The sequence below is a fragment of the Fulvia fulva genome, chromosome 4, assembly GCF_020509005.1.
Source record: "Fulvia fulva chromosome 4, complete sequence".
NCBI lineage: Eukaryota > Fungi > Ascomycota > Dothideomycetes > Mycosphaerellales > Mycosphaerellaceae > Fulvia > Fulvia fulva.
In genome coordinates, this window is record NC_063015.1 from 4,976,785 (window position 1) to 4,994,401 (window position 17,617).

Genomic DNA, 17,617 nt, shown 5'->3' on the forward strand with positions numbered 1-17,617 from the left:
ACAGTGCGAGAAATGGGCAAGGGAACACGGGGCAAATTTTGCACCAGACAAGTACCAGCTTATCCACTTCAGCAGGGCAAAGACAAAACACAATTTGCAGGCAACAGTACAGATCTAGGGCTTTGAAACTCACCCTACACAGGAACTCATGGTCCTAGGGATATGGCTGGACCCAAAGCTTAGCTGGGGTCCACAGGTGAAGAAGGCTCAGGCAAGAGCATACACAAACAGACAGTCTATAGAAAGGCTTACAGCCTCCACATGGGGCGCAACCTTCTCTAAGGCAAGGATCATGTACAAGGCTATTGTCAAACCTGCAATGATGTATGGAGCAGCAGTCTGGGCAGCAGCAAAGCACACCCCAAAGAGGATTGAGGAACCCCTTAACAGAGCCCAAGCAGCCTGCCTGAAGAGAGTACTTGGGGCCTACAAGTCAACTCCCTACAAGACATTGGAAATGGAGTCAGGAACTGCTCCTATCAAAGAATACCTCCAAGGCCTAAGGAGCCAATATGCAGGCAGGACATCTGCATACCAAGTACAGGGAGCCATCCAAGCAGCCACACTGAAGATCAGAACCCAATGGACAAGGAAGAGGAGACCCAACAGGCCACACATGATCCCACAAAAGGAAAGAGACCTTGCAACATTTCAAGAGATCACGGCAGCCCTTGAACAAGGGGAGGCCCACAGAGGCCAAGCCAGCTCAAGAGACAAAGACAAGAAGAAACAAAGCCAAGCTGAGCAAATTGCAGGATACCTCTGGGAAGAAAACTGGAGCCAACAGCACGTAAGACCAGGGGCCCCACTAGCAGCAAGAACATTTGGAATGTACAACTACCACATCTATAAGGACCTGAAGAGGGCAGAAGCAAGTATAGCCATCCAGATCCGTTCTGAACACATTGGGCTTAGGGCATACTTGCATCAAAGAAGAGTCCCAGGACATGAATCTAAGAGCTGCCCATGTGGCTACCTGTCCCAGAACCCGGAGCACATGGTCCTATTCTGCAAGGAGTGGGTCAGAGGGAGGAGTCTATGGAGAGCAAAGGCAAGAGATAGGCAGTACCAAGCCATTATCAAGAACAAACGAGACATACAAAGGGTAACAAGGTGGATCCTGTCGGAGAACTACCTTGAACAGTTCTCTCTTGCAGTGGAAACAGAGAGATGGATTGAGAAGAGGGAGGAAGAGAGAAAGGAGGAGGAGATAAGGAGGAGGATAGAGGAACAGGGAATGAAGAGGAGGACAGAACTAGGGCCGCGGGCAAGGTAGTCACAGGGTAACAACCATGACACTAGCGCACCCTAAAGGGAGGAAAACGGGAAGAACAAGAGAAGGACAAATCCAAGGAGAGGGAGAGGATGTTTTCACCCGTTACTCGGGTCTCCTACCTACATAAATATACTCTATAGCGAGAGACCTACATAGGCCAAGAGGCACCAAAACAGGCAAATAAATAATCTATCTATCTATATAACCGAGGTAATCTATTCCGCTACTTGATCTAGCTAAGCTATCGTCTCGAGTTCCCTATACTACGGTAGGTTCGCTATTAGGAAGTCTCTTATATCGTCCTAGCGTACCTTCTTCTAGTTACGGCGTAGTTCGCTTATTAGCTCCTCTATCGCCTTCACCCCTAGCGTCGTTTAAATAGGGATATAGTCTAAGGAGGCCTCTAGCGCGTAATTCGGTCGGTACTAGACTAGTCTCTCTTTAAGTTCTCGTAATAGAAAGTATAAGTTAGGTCAATTATACTTATACTTATACGGGCCTTCTACGTCTCTATTCCCTTTAGGGTTACTAAGGCCATTCCGTAGCGTACGGTTATGTCTAGTAGCTTCCCCCCTAGAAATACGTACGGGGGAGTGAAGTTGAGTCCCTACTATAGGTAGTAGAGGTTAAAGTCGCCGAGGAGTACTTACTTCGTGTCTTAGCTTAGGGTCCGCTCTAGGTAGGCGAGGGTTCCTAGTTCCCTACTCGCTCGACCCTACGGTAGCGGGTTATAGACGTTATATATCTAGATAGAGCCTTATATCGTATCGATCTAGATTAATATTATATCTCTTAGGTTGCCCTACTACGGTAGTATAACCTTCTACGACTCAAGGTCTATAGTCTTACTTATATATATATATCCTCGGGATAACGCCTCGTTTGCCCGCAATTACGGTATAGTATCTCCGGTTATTATAAGTAGCTAGGAGTCCTACGTAGGGGTTGATCTATAGTTCCTATACCGTAATAACGTAATACCGTAGCGGGTCTAGCTCTTATAGAAAGTAGCGCTAGACTTTGTCCCTACTTTTGTTTACGTTATACTATACGATAGTAATGTCGTCGTATAGTATTATTCGTTATCTATAAGGTCTATTTCCGTACTAACCTACTATATCTCCTAAGCCTATATCCCGCTGTCCGGCTAGCCCTAGGACCGCTAGAGCGCCCTAAAGATTCGTATTTGGCCTAGTACGTTAGTAGCCCGGTTAAGGTATCTAGGCCTACCGGGAGGTAGATACGCTTAAGGTTAGGTTCCCTTATTTAACTCTTCTACCCTCTTCCTCTTACTCGGCTCGAAGCCCTTATATACGGTAGGTCCCTCCTACTGTCGTTAGGGGTACCTAGCTAGTATAGAGATCCTTACTTGTCTCGCTCGTTCTTATACTACTATTCTAGCTAGGTATTAATTTAAATAGGCTAGGTGCCTTCTACCGTAGTATATATACCTACTCTCCTTTTTTAGGCATTCCCTTCCCTAGTATAGGCCTACGTAGTAAGGATACCTTAGGGTCTTCTCCCCGTATTTAAGGGCTATATAACCGTACTATTAGTATTAGAAGTACTATAGTACCCTATAGCTACTCTAATAGATCTCCGTGTCTATTCTCTCGTAGTTCTAGAATAGCATATTATCTAGTATCTAGTTAGCTTGTTCCGCTGTCTCTACCTAGATAATAAGCGATAAATACGTCTTCTCTTGGTCTACTGTCTTATATAACTATACCGCCTCCGTTAGTCGTACTCCTAGGGATATGTTCTAGTTCTATACTTAGAGTTAGGGAAGGTCTTCGACCTTAAATGTCCTAGGGACCCCGTAGACAATAACGATATACTATTAGTAGGAGACTCGTACCGACTTCGCGACTTTAGTAGTCTACTCCTTATAGGTCTCTAGTTTTCGTCTATTAGACTCTTATACGGTAAAGAGTCTTACTACGCCTATTACCTCTACCTTCACTCTAACTACCTTCTTTTAGCCGATTCTATCGATAATCTCCTTACTTATTAGGGCTACGATTTCTTGTTTCTCCGCCGGATTAGTAATATATAGGCGTACCGTATTACTTACCTTCGTAGAGGGTTAATTCTTACTTACTACTATTATTACCTATATAGTTAGTCTCTAGGCTACCTTTTATATTACTTATTAGATTGTCTTTAGGATTTAGTATAATAGCGCTTTTAGCGCTCCTAGTAGCTATACTATAGTATTCTTAAATACCCGGGCTAGGTGTTCGTTATCCCCTAGTAAGTTTTCCGCCTCCGTATATAGAGTCGTCTACGCTATATTGTTTATCGTTAGCCTCTACTTTCTATATAGTAGGCCTTAGCTTATATCCTAGGTTTTTCCCTAGTTTATTCCTCGGTTTAGCTCTTAGTACTAAATATTCGTAAGGCTATAGCTCTTATTAGTTACTATCCTCCGCTACTATTCGGGATGAGGTCGCGCTTCCTAATTAGGTAGTTATCCTCCGTAGCTCCGTAACTCGAGGGTCTACCGTTAGGGGAACGGAACCTTAGTTTTAGGGTTCTTTATACTATAATTACGCCGCCGCTAGCGTAGGCGGGTCGCTACTACTTAAGTAGATTACTCGTCTTAATAAGGGCTATTAAATAGATAGTCCTCGTCGATAAATTAGGAATGTTCCTACTCGTTATATACTAAATAGAATTCTCTAGACATATCCTATTATCTATATATACGCTTAGATTACGGTATTATACGGCGATTAACGTGCTTTACTACCGAGCGGGCTATACTACCGAGCGGGCCACTTTTACTAAGAACTATACTACTTCTACTTTAATTACGACGGTATCTTAACACGACGACATCCTATAGAATCGTTACTAGGAGGACAACTCCTCTTTAGATTCTTCGCTATCTAGCGAGTCTACTTAATAGGTACGTACGTTATACCCCGACTTGCTATATCGCTTATAGCGTCGTAGCCTTAGTACTAGCCGAACACTATCTAGCGACTCTCTACTTACTTCCTACCTCCTAGTATCCTCTAGAGGTATTAATTGCGACGCCTTATCAAAGGTTAGAGACCCTCTAGACTGAATGTACTTACGCTTTCGTGCTTTTCGCTATATAAGGGCCTCGTTAGACTTACGTAGCTTACTAATCTCGCTTCGTATAAGAGCTATCTAATACGCTATCTCTCTACTCCCTTTTACAAGCTAATACACCCCTTCCTATAACGAGTTTAGCGATAAACCTGCCCGGGCACGCATTTTGTTTGTTACTAGTGTCGATTAAGAGTCGAATTCTTTTGTAGTTCGTAGTGTCTTCGACTCCTAAGGGGTAGAGTCCGGAGCTAGAGGGGTTAGCGTATATAGCTTGATATTAAGCTTGTCTATCACTACCTATAGATTAAATAGAACCAAACCAGCGCCTCTAAAGCTCGATAGGATGTTCTCCTGTCTAAATATAGCGTTATAGGCTGCCCGGAAGGCGCGTAGGAACTCTACTTTATCGATATAAGTGATACGCTAGCGTACTAAGCCCGAGAGCTAAGTACCGTATACCTTCTTTAAAGGCGAATAGCAACCTATATCTAATAGCTAGAGTAAGTACGAGGCGTACGATAGTATATATAGAGCTAAGATCTTATATTCCTTATATAGATTCTAGAATGCCTTCGAGTTATAGCTCTCGTAGCTATCGATAATAAGCAGTCTCTATACCCTAGTCGTACGAGCTATAGTATACTTCTAGAAATACTCTAGCTACCGTATACCGAACTTATTGTTAGTCCAGCCGTTCTCTATTAGCCCGATTGTCTAGTCTAGACCCAAGTTGCCGTCTTAGTACTAGGTACTAATAGGCTATTTGCCTATAAGGATAACGTAGGGTAGGAGCGCTATTCCGTCTATATAGATAGTCTTAATTACTATTGCCTATTCTCTATTACCCTATTAAACGACCTTCCTCTTTCTACTACGCCTTTCTGAACCCGTAACGACGCTCTAAGACGTAATAATACCTATTATGAACCCTGTCTCGTCGAAGTTATAGGTGTCCTAGTTAAGGATGCTATACTTCTCCTTTATATTACGTATAAGTAAGAACTACCTCTCGATAACGTCTAGATCTTCTATTAGGGCTCGCTAACGATCGTATCTACGTGTTATACGAACCTTTAGCTCACGATGCCGCCTAATAAACCTGTCTATCTAATTAAGACTAGCGGGCTTAAGACCCTTCTCTTATAGTAATAAATTGGCTATTGCTCGTATACTAGCCTTTAATAGCGGAAAACCTCTAAGATCTAGCTTAAGTATATACTCAAGTATCACCCTCTCTTCTAGCTCTATAAGCTTCTTCGAATTAGGCTCGTAGTCACTCCGAGGAGGTCGTCTATTCAATCGATACCCTAGTATAGTTCGAGACGCGTCGTATACCTTTATAGTAAGTCGATTCGTGATTGTCGCGTCGCGTTTCGTAGCCTAGATAGCCAAGGTCAGTTTGGCCTCGTTTGAAGACAATACACGCTATTAAGAACATATAGGCCGTAGGACAAGTATGTGGGTGTGAGTATGTTATGTGACTAGATCACGTGACTAGGGTTTGCTAGCCTATAGGCTAGTAAACATCCGGACACCTAGTATCTACCTATACTAACACTAGCGATACTATATATAGATATACGCTATCCTATTAGGTCCTTCTTCGTCTTTTGTGTGATCCGCCGTCTTCTACTACTACGTAACTCGTACCTATTTAACACGCGCTATAATAGTAGTTATATAGCTATATCTATAGAAGTGGTATAGTTCTTAGTAAAAGTGGCCCGCTCGGTAGTATAGCCCGCTCGGTAGTAAAGCACGTTATAGTAAGTTAAATATACTTATATTAATAAATAGTAACCTTATACGTAGTAGTATATAGAGGGGCTTATAACTATATAAAGTATAACTAATAATGTGTTGAGATAGTATGTAGCGAAAGGAAGAAGAGAGATAAGCTCAGGGAGTGAATGCCTGAGGCACCCGCGCATGCATACGTCATAACCCTGCCCTAGCCCAGTGGCATCAAGTGGGAGCTCGGCAACGAACCCGACCTCTTCAAGGTCGGACCACCGCGGCGACACTACACGTGGAGCGAACAAGACTACCTCAACGAATGGTTCACTTGGACCACCGCCATCCACAATGCCCTCGAAGCCTCGTGTCCCGACCTCGCCACATCCTCCAAATACAGATACTACGCCCCCTCCTTTGCCGGTGCAGGTTCCACGAGCCTAGGCCCCAACGCCTCCAACTTTCTGAATCCGATCAAAGCCTGGAATTCCGGCTTCGCCAACTCCAGCATCATCTCCCACATCTCGGCACACAACTACATCGCCGGTGCCGAGTCACCTGGCGTGACGCTCCCGGGCACCCTCATGAACCACACCAACACGATCCACTCCGTCTCCGAATTGCTAAATTTCTCCCGCTCCCTGCACAACCCTCACAGCCTCCCCTTCATCCTTGGCGAAACCAACTCCCTCTTCCGCCAAGGCCGTCCAGGGCTTTCCAATACCTTCGGCGCAGCGCTCTGGGGCGTAGACTCAATCTCTGGTGCGCTGCGAACAACATCTCTCGTGTGCACATGCACCAAGGAACGAACTATCGGTACCAGAGCTGGCAGCCGGTCGACACGAACCGAAGCACCAAGGGGACAAAAGCGCCGTATTATGGAAACATTGCCGTCGCTGCGTTGATGGGAGATGTCACGGGCGAGGCGCCGAAGATTGCGAATTTGCCGCTTGAGAGGGAGCAGGAGGCAGCTTATGCGGCTTATGTGGGGGACAAGTTGGAGAGGATTGTGGTGGTGAATTTGATGGCGTGGAATGAGACTGACTATAATGAGGAGTATTGGAGTGAGGGGCAGAGGCCAGTGGAGCGTTATAGGTTTCAGGTGCCGAAGGGTGTAAAAGGGGAGGTAGGGCTGAGGAGGTTGATGGCGAATGGGAGTGATGCAATCAGTGGGGTGACGTTTGATGGGTACAGTTACAACTTCGAGCTGGATGAGGGGAGGCCGGTGTTGTTGGGGAATGTTACGCGAGGGGAGAGTGCAAGAGTGAGGAAGGGAGGGTGGTTGCAGGTGGAGGTGCCGTGGAGCAGTGCGGTGATGGTGGACTTTGGGAAGTAGAGGCTGCACGCGAGGAAGGGAACGTACACGGTGTAGACACGCGTCAACTTGTACAAGTGAATATGATGTCTCTTGATCCGACAGGAAGAGATGGTGTGTCGATGTTGAAGACGACAATGTGTCTGCAGCATGTGAGGTGGTGTTGGTCAAACAAAGAGAAGTCCACCACGCGGCCGGCGGTAACGGCGCCACCTCCCGGGCTTGAGGCTTGGGCTACCTTAAATCTTGTAGCCAATTGGCTTTGAGATTATCGTCAGGATGCCGGGCCCGTGGTGCACCGCCCACCGCTGTGATGCACGCGAGAGACAAAGCGACACGCCATCATACATGCAGCTGATACCCGGCACTGTGGCACGTGGACCTGCCCTATCGCTGTACCACGCGCGTCTGGAGGGATACGCTGCTGCTGCTCAGCAACACCACACAAACTCTTCTGCAGCACATCCGCAGGCTGAGCTTGTTGCAGTTGCAGTCCGCGAATTATGTCCATGCCCACCACCAACGATGGCGCCGGCAGTCCCTCCTCAGGCTCCAAGGCTAGACCTGTGCCCTCAGGCAGCAGACTGACGCAGCAGACAGACGCCAGCTGGGCCGGGTCGCCATCACGGGCCTCGCGAACAGCTCGGCTAGCTGCTGATCCCGTGGCTGCTGGCTCGCCGAGTGGCCGCTCTACGCCCAATGTCCCCATCCAGGAGATGCAGCAGCAGAGTCAAGAGCCGCTGGCCGGAGCCTCAGGAACATCGCTGCCCGGGCCGGGTCCTTCGTCGCTGTCACAAGCATTGAGAGGATCAGCCGGCCACTCTCCGTCCCGACATGGCTCGCAGCCAGCCATGAGGGAATCCCAAGGCACGAAGCGCTACGAGAGCCCTGAACGAGATCGGACGCCTGTGGGATCCTTCACACCCGCATCCTACGCAACACAGCTTGGCCGGAGCCCGAGTCGCGACCCGAACCAGAAAGAGGATATTGAAGTGCTGAAGAGGCATCTGGTCGATCCCAGAGCCAGCTCGCCTGCTGCATCGTTCCACAGAGGTAGCGGCTTCCCGACAGAACAAAGAGAAGATAGTCCTGCTGGCTTGGAAGATGAGTTCTCAAGTCTGCAGCTACAAGGTGGAGACACGCATCGCCACATCTACAAGTATGCCGAGAAGAAAGAGCGTGAACAAGATCGCGAGGGCAGACTTCGACGAAGCATGAGCTATAGCCAGCCGAAACAAAACGACAACGACGACGATGACGATATATCGTTTATACAAATGCCAGGTGGCTTCCGACGAGACCATCTGCGGCGAAATGCAGGATCGCCCGCTCCCTCGAGTACACGTCAAAGAGCAGGCTACGGCAGTATCAACCAGAATGTTGCTGGTGGAGGTTGTAAGGTCAATCCCGAGCCTACTCGCCCACAGTTTCACACCAACAACTTTATCGAGTTCTTGACCCTCTACGGCCACTTTGCCGGCGAAGAGCTGGAGGAAGATGACGAAGTGCTCGAAGCAGACGAGTATTTCTCATCAGATGCATACGAAGAAGCCACGACGGAAGGAGGCGACCAGGACGATGACCGAGACTATGGCGAAGATTCTGCTCTGCTCACACCTGGCAAGAGGAGACGAAAGAGGAAGCATAGGTCAGAAGGGAAAGGTACACCCTTTGGAGCGGCCATGTTGCTCCTTAAGTCCTTTGTCGGGACGGGTGTGCTCTTCCTTCCTCGCGCCTACTTCAACGGAGGTATGCTATTTTCGAATGTGGTCCTCTTCTTCATCGCCGCCTTGTCATACTACTGTTTCATCTTGCTGGTCAGCATCCGACTAAAGGTACCTGCGTCTTTTGGAGACATGGGCGGCAAGATATTCGGCAACTACTTCCGCAACTCCATCAACTTCTCGCTGGTCATATCGCAGATCGGATTCAGCTCTGCATACATCGTCTTCGTTGCAGAGAACCTGCGAGCTTTCGTGCTTGCGGTGACACGATGCCGGACCGATATCGACATTGGCTTCATGATCTTGGCTCAGATGATCATCTTCCTGCCCTTGAGCTTGTACAGAAATATCAACCATATCCAAAAATTGGCTCTCTTGGCGGATCTCTTCATTTTACTTGGACTGATCTACGTCTATTACTACGATGTCCATACAATCGTCAAGCAGCACGGCTTCGGCGATTACGAAAACTTCAATCCTGAATACTGGACGTTGCTCATTGGGACTGCCATCTTCACCTTTGAGGGTGTCGGTCTTGTCATCCCAATTCAATCTGGAATGGCCGAACCGAAAAAGTTCCCCAAGGTCATGGGTACAGTTATGGTCATTATTACGGTTGTGTTCATCTCTGCTGGAGCGCTCTCGTACGCTGCGTACGGCAGCGAGACGAAGACAGTTATTCTGCTCAATATGCCACAAGATGACAAGATCGTGAACGCGGTGCAATTCATCTACAGCTTGGCAATCCTGCTCAGCACACCTCTGCAGATCTACCCAGCGATCGAGATCACAAGTCAACAACTATTCAGCAGGACTGGCAAGTACAACCCATGGATCAAGTGGAAGAAGAACATCTTCCGCTTCTTCATGGTCGCACTGTGCGCATGCATCGCCTGGGCGGGAGCCAACGATCTGGACAAGTTCGTTTCGTTGGTGGGCTCGTTTGCCTGTATCCCGCTGGTGTATATCTACCCAGTAAGTGTTTCACACGCCACCAAAAGAACAACAGTTTGCTAACACTATCGCCAGCCTCTGATGCACTACCGCGCCGTCGCAACCAAAACATGGCAGCGCGTCGCTGATGTCCTCCTTGTGATCTTCGGAGTTCTTATGATGAGCTACACGACTGCATTGACGATCATTGCGTGGGCGAATGGACAGCAGGAGAAGAGCCCGGGGTATTGTGATACTCTGCCCAGGATGTGAGAACGGACGGAAGCCATGACCATCAACTGAGTGGCTTCTTTGTATAAGACTGTAAGCGGCTTGGTCTGTCGATCGAGGCGCAAGACGGATGTACGAATGTATGAGAGATACATATATATATAGAGAAGATGTATGTGGCCGGTATTGGTCTTCACTGAGGCCACTCGTAGGCCTGGCACTTGGCATGGATCTCACAGCGGTCTAGCGTGACTCCACTCGACTTTGCCGCTGTATCGAACCCTCGGAACCCTCGTTCGAAGACTGTGGACAAAAGAGGCGGCCGTCTATACAAGAGTCGGATCATCCCTCAACGGCCGCATGCGCGACAGCAGAGTATAGCAATTACTAAAGAAGTGGAAGCACTACAACGTAGCTTGTCTCCGCCGTATTAACACTGTCGAAGGCACTAGGCGTATCGCACAACGTTCGCTGTTGCGGTCCTCGTTCGAGAGCATAGCGGCCACCTCTTTTGTCCATAGCCCTCGGTTCCTCATACTCTTCTTCTTCCCCGAACTCCTGCATACCATCCCACGGGATCACCACAAAATGCATCGAGCCCTCGCAATGCGAGCAAAGGCTGTGCGTCTTCCCGATCTCTCCGCCATTGGAGTCCGATGTTTGGCTACCAACACAGACGACGCCCATTATTTCCCATCTTTGGATCCTTTCACTGCAGAGGAGCGATCACGAACTCCGCGGCGCCGACGCAACACTGCAGACAGAGTCATATTCGCGGAAGAATCTGTTCGAAAGGCAGAGCAACGCAGAAAGATACGGTTGACAAGCCAGCCTCCACCACCTGGAGAACACCTACAGCGATCAGATCTGATCGCGAGAACTGGCCACCTGCATAATCACGCATCATATCTTCACAGGACTATCTGCTGAGACTGCACAAAAGCTTATCATCTACGCTATATACAGCTTTGCCATGCACGTCTTGAACCCTGTCCTGCAGCGACGAGTCAGCACCCAACTGCTTGCGGCCAACTGAAACATACGAATGCCGAGGAGCTGGCAAGCTCTTAGACCTCATCTCTTTTCACTGCTTGCTGATACATGCCCAGGGCTGCAGCAGTGTGTCGTGCTATGGCACACAGGACAAGACCAGACCGCCGCTGGTTCCCATGCCTGGACTTGCCCACATTGTGTGGACGTCTATCGCATGTCCATCATCAAGTCTTGAACAATGAGGCATAACTAAGATCGACATAGCGACAGAGACATGGTGTCTATTCCACCGAAGCTTCATGGCCCCAGTCGGCATGGTATGGCTGTGCTTTCGTTTGCTTTGATATCCATTGCCTGAAAACCAGCGAACATACTTCCTCAGAGAGTCATGGCGCTGACATGAAGCGCTCGCGGACAGGCTGACACACACGACAAAAAGTAGCACTTGCTGCCGGAGTGTGAGACGATGCAGCACATATCACGCTTCTTCGCCCTTGCAATTTGGAGCGCTATAAGAATAGCAGAAGGTTGTGTTTTCTTGCCTCGCTGTGTCCATCTTCTTCATCATACACGATATCTCACCCATTCTCCAGTCACTTGCTATCATGTTTGGCTCAGCTCAATCTCTTGCCCTCCTGTGTGCCGGCGCATTGTCATTTGGCAGTGTCATGGCGCAGGACTCGAAGCCACAGTATGGGCAGAATGGCGGGGAGCAAGGTGGGCAGCTACAGCCTGTCTTGACTACAATCAGCCAGGATCCAGATCTCTCCATGTTCTACAGCCTCTTCTTCAAGACTGGCTTCATGGGCAAGCCAGGTCCCATGTTCGAGGAACGCTTCAATGATCCTCGACGACTCGACGGCACGAAGTACACCGTCTTTGCACCAACAAACCAGGTCAGTGTTCCATTCCGCGTGTGTCCTCTTTCATCATTGCTAATGATGCTCAGGCACTTCAAAAATTGCCATCAACTGTGATCGAGCAGCTCCAAGAGCCGGCTTCGTTCCCGCTGCTTGAGCAGATCCTGTACACCCATGTTATTCAAGCAGACCTCAGAGCGCAGGACTTCGGTTCGAACAAACAATTTCGCACAGCCGGTCAGTCGACACTGGGCTTCGACCGAAGTGGCTGTGTGACCTCAAACGCCGGATTGACCAGGACTGCTGCGCCTCAGTACTGCCAGGCGCGTATCGTGAACCAACGCAACAGCCCACTGCGTGCTTCGAACGGCGCTGTGTACAAGATCGATGGTCTCATTGATGGTCTGATCACCTTTTTCGGTGAGGATGCAGGAGGTCGCATGCCTTCCATTTCTTACGAGTCCGGCACCGTTCAAGATGTGCTCGCCAGAGATTCCGAGCTCTCGACCTTGAACCGGCTCTACACAGATATCGCGCCATCCTACCTCGTCCGACTTGGTCTTTATGATGCGGACCGTCAAGGTGGCAAGAAGAAGTGGATCTATCTGGCTCCCAGCAACACCGCATTCGAGGCGCTGCCACAGGGTGCGATGGAAGCCATGATGGCACCAGCCACCAACCCATTCTCAAGTTTCACGCTTGGATTTGGTACGTATTATGATCCCGTCGTATACAGGATCCACTTGCTAACTCTCATTTAGGTCTGGTGAACAACTACAGCCAGCGTATGCCAATGCAGGCCACTTCCACTACAGGGTTCAACATCACGATTGCGGACGGCAAGGTCAACAATGCTAGGGTCGAGAAGAAGACATGTGTCGACAACGCCTGTATTTGGCACATCGGCAGACTGATCGACCCTGTTTACCCTGCTTCGTATAGACCACAGGCTGCAGCTTTTGGATCGTACAGGCAGCAGAAGGACTCCAAGCAGTCAAGGTAGATTGTGCGGGATCACCAATGGAGGCAAAGCCTACACTGTGTACAATATTTCGTATCTCATAGTTATAACGATAAAGAACTTGCAGACAGCTGCACATGTTGCTGCATCGGGTGAAAGCTGCTCTGTGCGCCGTGTGAGATCAATCGAACCCTCGCGCGGCACAGCTGTAATTGCACAGGCAACCAATGGATATTAAAAGTATGACCTCCGGCAACGTCGCTTTTACATACACGACAACTTCTCTACTCTGTGCTAACGACCACTTCTTCGCCATAATTGAGCTCGCCACACTGTTCTCGCATTCAGCCGAAACCTTCGTGCTCCTCGACTGTCAACGAGTCTGTCGAACCTGGAAGTAGGATCATTGGCGCCTCCGAAACAGTGTACCACAGGAGATCTCCTTCTGCAGGCCAACAGTGGTCATCGAAGCTGCGAATGGCCAGATCTAAGCTTTAAGCGGGATACAACACCTGGACTCGATTACGATGAGACACAACGCTGGTCGAAGCGTGATGCCGCGGAGCCATCCACATTGTATTTTTGGAGACAGTGAAAGAGGCGCTCGCCAGCACAAGCGTCAACTGAGCCACTGAGGAATGAGAAGTATGCACAGCGCGAGCTCATGCCTGAGTATGTCCATCTCAAGTAGTATACACGAACCGAGGGTTATCAGCACCCATGGCCAGAATCTCCTCCTCGGTCTTGCCCTCCATCTTATGATCACGACGCCCCAACCTACGCTGCTTGTTCTCCCACGAGAAGTACAGATGGAAGAACGTAAAGATGAGCACACCCAACGCCACCAGACCCAGATTAGTAGCGTGACCTTTGACGAACCGGGGCCTGTCTTCCGTAGGGTACAGGAAAGGCGCTACGATACCAGCGGTGTTGCCCAGCATGATCTGCGTACCAGACGCTGTGGTCCGACTGCCGTATCTCGGGTTGTTGGTGTTGAGCCAAGCAATGTTGAGACCAAGAGCAATGTAGATACCGGCAGCAACCACGCAGCAGCCGAAGTAGAGAACACCAGGTGGGCCGTTTGACAGCAGGATACCGTATCCGATGACGCTGACTGCAGCACAAGAGGCGGCGATAGGTCCACGCGTCTGCTTCTTGTCACTGAGCCAAGCAAGGCAAAGGTAGACGATAGCACCGACAGCGTAGCATGGCCTGGAGATACATTAGCTTTATCAACACTTGACCCGCATCGCTTCAGATTCTTACATTGTCAACAGCTGTGTAGTGGCGCGACCAGCCTCGGGCATGATCTGCAAGATGATGGTTGGCAGGAACGTGCTGTAGCTGTACAGCATACAAGCGGCGCAGAACTGCGTCACAGCAAACAAGTACGTCTTCCAGTCTGTCAATGCTTTGCGAGAGTCTTCCCAGCTGAATGTCTCCGTGACTCCAGTCTGAGCAGCGCGTCGAGCAAGCACGAGATCTCGCTCTTCCTGATTAAGGAAATAGGCAGTGTGTCCTTCGTCGGCGAGGTAGAACCAACATACGACGGCCAGGATGATAGTCGGTATGCCTTCGATGATCAGGATCCCTGCTCTTCGTCAGTCGTCTGTACCACTTGAGAGCATGATCTACTCACATCGCCAATCACTGTAGCCGGCAAGGCCGTCCATGAACCCGATGCCATAGGCTAACAGGCCTCCGACCGATCCAGCAATGGCCGCTGAAACGAACAGATAGGCTGTTCGGAGTGCAAGTTCTCTCTTGGTGTACCAGAATGTCAAGTACACAACCATGCCAGGAAAGAGGCCAGCTTCGGTAAGACCAAGCAGCAATCGGCAGACGATCAGTCCGGCGTACGACTGCGTAAAGCCGCTGAATGTGGCTACGACACCCCAGCCCATAGTTATACAGGCGATCCACCGCGACGGGCGGACGTACTTCTTCATGATGAGATTTGACGGCAGCTCTCCGAGAACGTAAGTAACGAACTCAACCAGTCAGCACGGCACTTCGTCAGAGAAAGATGATACTTACGAGAATTGAGACTGCGATTTGGTATTGATTGCCTTGCATGCCGAGGTCTTCCTCCAGCCCATAGAGACGAGCATTTCCGATATTGACACTGTGCGAGTTCAGTGTCTTGCTTCCATTGCTTGATAAGTGAGACTTACCGATCGATAAAGGAGTTGAGGTAAAGCAGCATGACCAGAGGGATGACATGCCAATCGATCTTCCTGACCAGAGCTTTCTCTTTGATCGGGTCGATGTTGATGGTATGCGCATTGGAAACGCCGTTCTCGATTTGTGACAGCTTGGACTTTTCGTCCATCACCGCAGCTTCTTCGGAGCTGGAGTCGGGAGTCTGATCGACTCGCATAGGACCTGTAGTCATCTTGAAAGGCAAAGATTCGTTTCTCGTCAGATCGGAGCTACGACTTAAAGCTTGCGGAACGCTGTGCGAGGATGGTGCCATCTCTTTATACCTCGCAACTTCGAGCTCTCATAGACACTTTCCATGGAGGCGTTCGACTCGGTGCACTCGCAGTCTGCGCTATCGTTGCCACGCTCACAAGATAAGCGAAAATTTACAGGCTGGAGCGCATTAGGCACTGTTTACCCCTCTACCGCGCGGCGTGAGCGGTATCCAAGATTGCTATACGAAAGCAATGCGGGAGCATCGGTGCTATGGAAGCATGTGAAGAGCGGCCAGAACGATATGCCGGCAGTACGTGCGTTGCCCAGATCATTCGTGCTAGCCATGCATTCGTGTCTCGCTACCACGCTCTGTAGTACGCACTAGAGTCTCTCGAGTCTGGGGCCCCGTAAGCCCAGCATGTGCAGTGGACTTTTACAAGACGGCCAAGACTGATGGTGCTTCGTGGTTGATGAGCTCTGCTGGCTAATGAATGAGCCAGAACGATGACCACCGAGCTTGGCCAGATGAGCTCGATACGACGGTACCGATGAATGAAGGGAACATTGCTATGCAGAGAACAGCTCCCGAAAAATGTTCCGATTGGCTGGGGCCTCGCAGGCGCGTGGCAACTCAACATGTCGGTGAGTGAGGCAGCATTTGTGCCACGAGGTCAAGACGCTGCCAAGATAAGGCGGCGGTCCTGGCATTCAGCAGCTTCTCACCTGCCGCATCGAGACGGACCAGTTGTAATCTAGCACATCGCTCTTGATCGCAGCCTTGGCTCGAGAGGATGACAGATTTGTTCAGAGGCCGCGGAAGCGACGTGATATTGTCCTCGTGACGCGCTGTCTGAATGAAATCATTGATGCCGGAGTCGGCGGTGCTTAACGTTCTTCTTCCGTAAGCAATATGTACAGCGTAATCAAACGTTCCAGGAATGGCTGCAGGCAGAGGCAGATTGAGATGATGAGATGGTGAGATGATGATACTAAGACAGTAGAAGTAATGACAAGGTGGAACTAGGTCGCGTTGGCTGACGCCGAGATTTTGCCGGGCCTGCCAGATTCGCCTCTTGGCTCTTAGTCTCAGCCAATCAGAACCACCTCGCTTCGTCGCCCAATAGGAACCAGTCCAAGCTTTCAAAGCGTAGGTGCGTGCAGCTTCGCGCCCGCTTGCGGTATAGCGTAGAAGCTGAGACCACGTAGGCTGAGTACCTGAGCTTACTTGGCTCTTGCTTCGAGGACACCTGTAGACTCCAGCGAAGCACAGAGAAGACACCAACGCTACAGTACCTCTCACGTATCTAGAGCATGGGCTCGGATGAGGAAGGCAAGGCTTTGGCCACGCCGCAGTTCTGGGACTCGCGTTACGGCAAGTCAGACGGCGAGAGTCCCACACACGAATGGTTCCGAACCTTTGATGCCCTGAAGCCGTTCTTCGAAGCACATCTGTTCCAACACCGAAAGCCCGACAGCAACCCAAAGATCTTGCATCTAGGGTCCGGCGACAGCGTGAGTGAAGTGTCAACATGATCACTCCAGGACTACCGGCTCAACATCTTGACAGACCATACCCTCGGATCTGGCCGCGCTAGGCTACAAGAACCAACTATGCGTCGACTTCTCCCAAGTTGTCGTTGATCTGATGTCGAGCTGTCACGCTGTTGACAGTGGTATTGAGTGGAGGTGGGCCGATATTCGCGACATGAAGCATATCTGCGCAGCATCTGTAGACGTGGCTTTTGACAAGGGTACCATGGATGCCATGATTCATGGCAGTCCGTGGAGTCCTCCTGATGATGTTCTCAACAACACGGAAAGATACATCAACGAAGTGAGTCGATGCATCAGAGATTGATGGCCAGTACTGAGATTGGTCCAGCTTCATCGAGTACTGAAAGACGATGGACTCTTTTTGTACGTGACCTATCGGCAGCCTCACTTCATTCGCCCACTGCTCAATCGGGACGATATATGGATCATGGAAATCGAGAATCTGGCAACGAACGAGAGCTCGTTCGACTATTATGGCTGGATTTTACGGAAAAAGTCTGCCGACCATACGGCCTGACGAGGATTTCTTGCCAACAA

General features: G+C 49.7%; 5 protein-coding genes across 5 annotated transcripts; 4 read left to right on the forward strand and 1 right to left on the reverse strand.

Moving 5' to 3' along the window:
- Nucleotides 1–5,813: 5,813 nt before the first annotated feature.
- CLAFUR5_05082 (Beta-glucuronidase) lies at nt 5,814–7,427 on the forward strand (the record flags this gene model as incomplete). The annotated part of the gene is made up of 3 exons (XM_047904230.1): nt 5,814–5,821; nt 6,318–6,853; nt 6,895–7,427. 3 exons carry the CDS (start codon nt 5,814–5,816, stop codon nt 7,425–7,427), a joined length of 1,077 nt encoding a protein of 358 aa, XP_047760259.1.
- A 482-nt stretch (nt 7,428–7,909) lies between these two features.
- Nucleotides 7,910–10,336, forward strand: CLAFUR5_05083 (Vacuolar amino acid transporter 3; the record flags this gene model as incomplete). The annotated part of the gene is made up of 2 exons (XM_047904231.1): nt 7,910–10,105; nt 10,160–10,336. 2 exons carry the CDS (start codon nt 7,910–7,912, stop codon nt 10,334–10,336), a joined length of 2,373 nt encoding a protein of 790 aa, XP_047760258.1.
- Nucleotides 10,337–11,892: 1,556 nt separating this feature from the next.
- On the forward strand, nt 11,893–13,150 carry CLAFUR5_05084 (uncharacterized protein; the record flags this gene model as incomplete). Its single annotated transcript, XM_047904232.1, has 3 exons — nt 11,893–12,183; nt 12,237–12,855; nt 12,909–13,150. The coding sequence occupies 3 exons, from the start codon at nt 11,893–11,895 to the stop codon at nt 13,148–13,150; spliced, it is 1,152 nt and encodes a 383-aa protein (XP_047760253.1).
- Nucleotides 13,151–13,791: 641 nt separating this feature from the next.
- On the reverse strand, nt 13,792–15,584 carry CLAFUR5_05085 (uncharacterized protein; the record flags this gene model as incomplete). The annotated part of the gene is made up of 5 exons (XM_047904233.1): nt 13,792–14,320; nt 14,375–14,699; nt 14,748–15,099; nt 15,146–15,233; nt 15,283–15,584. 5 exons carry the CDS (start codon nt 15,582–15,584, stop codon nt 13,792–13,794), a joined length of 1,596 nt encoding a protein of 531 aa, XP_047760252.1.
- Nucleotides 15,585–16,837: 1,253 nt separating this feature from the next.
- Nucleotides 16,838–17,597, forward strand: CLAFUR5_05086 (EEF1A lysine methyltransferase 4; the record flags this gene model as incomplete). Its single annotated transcript, XM_047904234.1, has 3 exons — nt 16,838–17,038; nt 17,094–17,360; nt 17,409–17,597. 3 exons carry the CDS (start codon nt 16,838–16,840, stop codon nt 17,595–17,597), a joined length of 657 nt encoding a protein of 218 aa, XP_047760255.1.
- Between the last annotated feature and the right edge of the window lie 20 nt (nt 17,598–17,617).